At 61.9% G+C, this 2,046-nt stretch overlaps 1 protein-coding gene across 1 annotated transcript in view; it reads left to right on the top strand.

Annotated features, from left to right (window-relative positions):
• Positions 1 to 2,046, top strand: part of LOC103899949 (protein FAM57B-like) — a 6,005-nt gene that overhangs the window by 394 nt on the left and 3,565 nt on the right. Inside the window, exons 2-3 of the mRNA XM_019472398.1 lie at positions 212 to 431; positions 1,658 to 1,753. Coding sequence (XP_019327943.1) covers positions 212 to 431; positions 1,658 to 1,753 — 316 coding nt within the window. The remainder of the gene's footprint in view (positions 1 to 211; positions 432 to 1,657; positions 1,754 to 2,046) is intronic.

Raw genomic sequence — 2,046 nt, 5'->3', positions numbered from 1 at the left:
TGTGTCCCTGCGGTCCCCGGACACCTGGTTACCCCCTGGTTGGGGGTCCTTGCTCCTGGGTCCTGGGTACCCCCTGGTTGGGGGTCCTTGAACTCCTGGGTATTGGGAATTGGGGTCCCCCGTGACTCCCCAGATGCCTGGGTCCCTTAGATTGGGTCCCCCCAAGGTCCCCCGGACGCCTGGGTCCTCTGATGTCACACCCCCCTCCCAGGCACTGGCTGGCGGGGGCGTACCCCGAGTTCGCAGTCCCCTACTTCATCTATGATGTCTACGCCATGTTCCTCTGTCACTGGCACCGGGGACGGGTGAAGGGACACGAAGTGGCACCTCCCCCGTCCCTGAGGGCGGCCGCTGGCACCTACCTGCGCAAGGACCTCCTGATGGTGCTCCACCATGCCGCCATGGTGCTCGTCTGCTTCCCCGTGGCCGCTGTGAGTGGGGACGGGGACGTGGTGGGGTTGAGGACACCTCGGAGACAAGGGAAAGGGCTGGGCACATGGGGTTGGCTCAGGGATGTGGGATGGAGGAACATCACCTTGGGATGAACGTGCTCATGGAGGTCCACCATAGCCCCATGGTGCTTGTTGACTTCCCCATGGTTGTGGGGATGGTGATGGGGACACGGGGATACTTGGGGACAATGGGATGGGTTGGGGACACCTGGGGATCTGGGATAGAGGAACATCAGCTTGGGATGGACATGCTCATGGAGGTCCACCACACCAGCATGGTGTTCATTGCCTTCCCTATAGCCATGGGGAGTGGAGATGGGGACATGGGATGGCTGGGGATGCCATGGGGATGGGTTGTGGACAGGGGATTGGCTCAGGGACGTGGGATAGAGGGACATCAGCTTGGGATGGACATGGTTATGGAGGTCCACCATGCTGCCCATGGTGCTTGTCTGCTTCCCTGTGGCCACAGGGATGGCATCTGAGAGTGGCCCTGGGCAATAGCACGGTGGCTAGGGGGGGGGGGGGGGGGGGGCTGGGGACAGCTCGGGGACAAAGGAAAGTGTTGGGGACATGGAGTTAGCTCAGGGATGTGGGATGGAGGAACATGGTCTTGGGATGGATGTGCTCATGGAGGTCCATCACACCACCATGGTGTTCACTGGCTTTCCTGTGGCCATGGAGAGTGGGGACAGGGACATGGGATGGTTGCGGACACCACAGGGATGTGGTGGGGACATGGAGTTGGCTCAGAGATGTGGGATGGAGGAACATGGTCTTGGGATGGACATGGTTATGGAGGGCCACCACACCACCACAGTCCATGCTGACTTCTCCGATGGCCATGGGGATAGGGACATGGGGACACCTGGGGATGATAGGATGGGTTGGGGACACTTGGGGATATGGGATGGAGGAACATCAGCTTGGCATGGATGCGCTCATGGAGGTCCACCACACCACCTTGGTGCTTGTTGGCTTCCCCATGACCATGGGGGGCGGGAATGGGGACATGGGGACACCTCAGGGACACCTCAGGGACATGGGAACACCTTGGGGACAGCGACATGGGGACAGCCCAGGTTAGGCACCCCTCATTCCCTCATCCTCCAATCACCCGTGTCCTTGTGTGACCTGTGTGTCCTCATGTGACCCCATCCCCTTGTGCCCCCCCGATGTCCCCGTGTCCTCCTGTGTCCCCCCAGCTGTGGCGCCAGGGAAAGGGCGACTTCTTCTTGGGGTGTCTCCTGATGGCTGAGCTCAGCACCCCCTTCGTCTGCCTCGGCAAGGTCCTCATCCTGGTGAGCCCAGACACCTGGGTCCCCCCGAGGGTGGGGGGTGGCCAGGGGTCCCCAATCCCACGGGCAGCCAACCTCTGGGTCTGCAGGAGGACATCTTGGGTGGCCATGGGTCCCCCAAACCCCTGGGATCCCCATATGGACATGGGGTGGTCATGGTTCCCTCAACCCCTGGGCAGATGTGGGGTGGCCATGGGTCCCTCAACCCCTGGTGTCCCCAGGAGAACATCTTAAGTGACCCTGGGTCCCTCAACCCCTGGGCAGATGTGGGGTGGCCATGGGTCCCTCAACCCCTG

This window comes from Aptenodytes forsteri, unplaced genomic scaffold, assembly GCF_000699145.1.
Source record: "Aptenodytes forsteri isolate BGI_AS27 unplaced genomic scaffold, ASM69914v1 Scaffold484, whole genome shotgun sequence".
NCBI classification, from domain to species: domain Eukaryota; kingdom Metazoa; phylum Chordata; class Aves; order Sphenisciformes; family Spheniscidae; genus Aptenodytes; species Aptenodytes forsteri.
The sequence above is the reverse complement of the archived record's forward strand: the minus strand, read 5'-3'. Positions and strand labels throughout refer to the sequence as shown.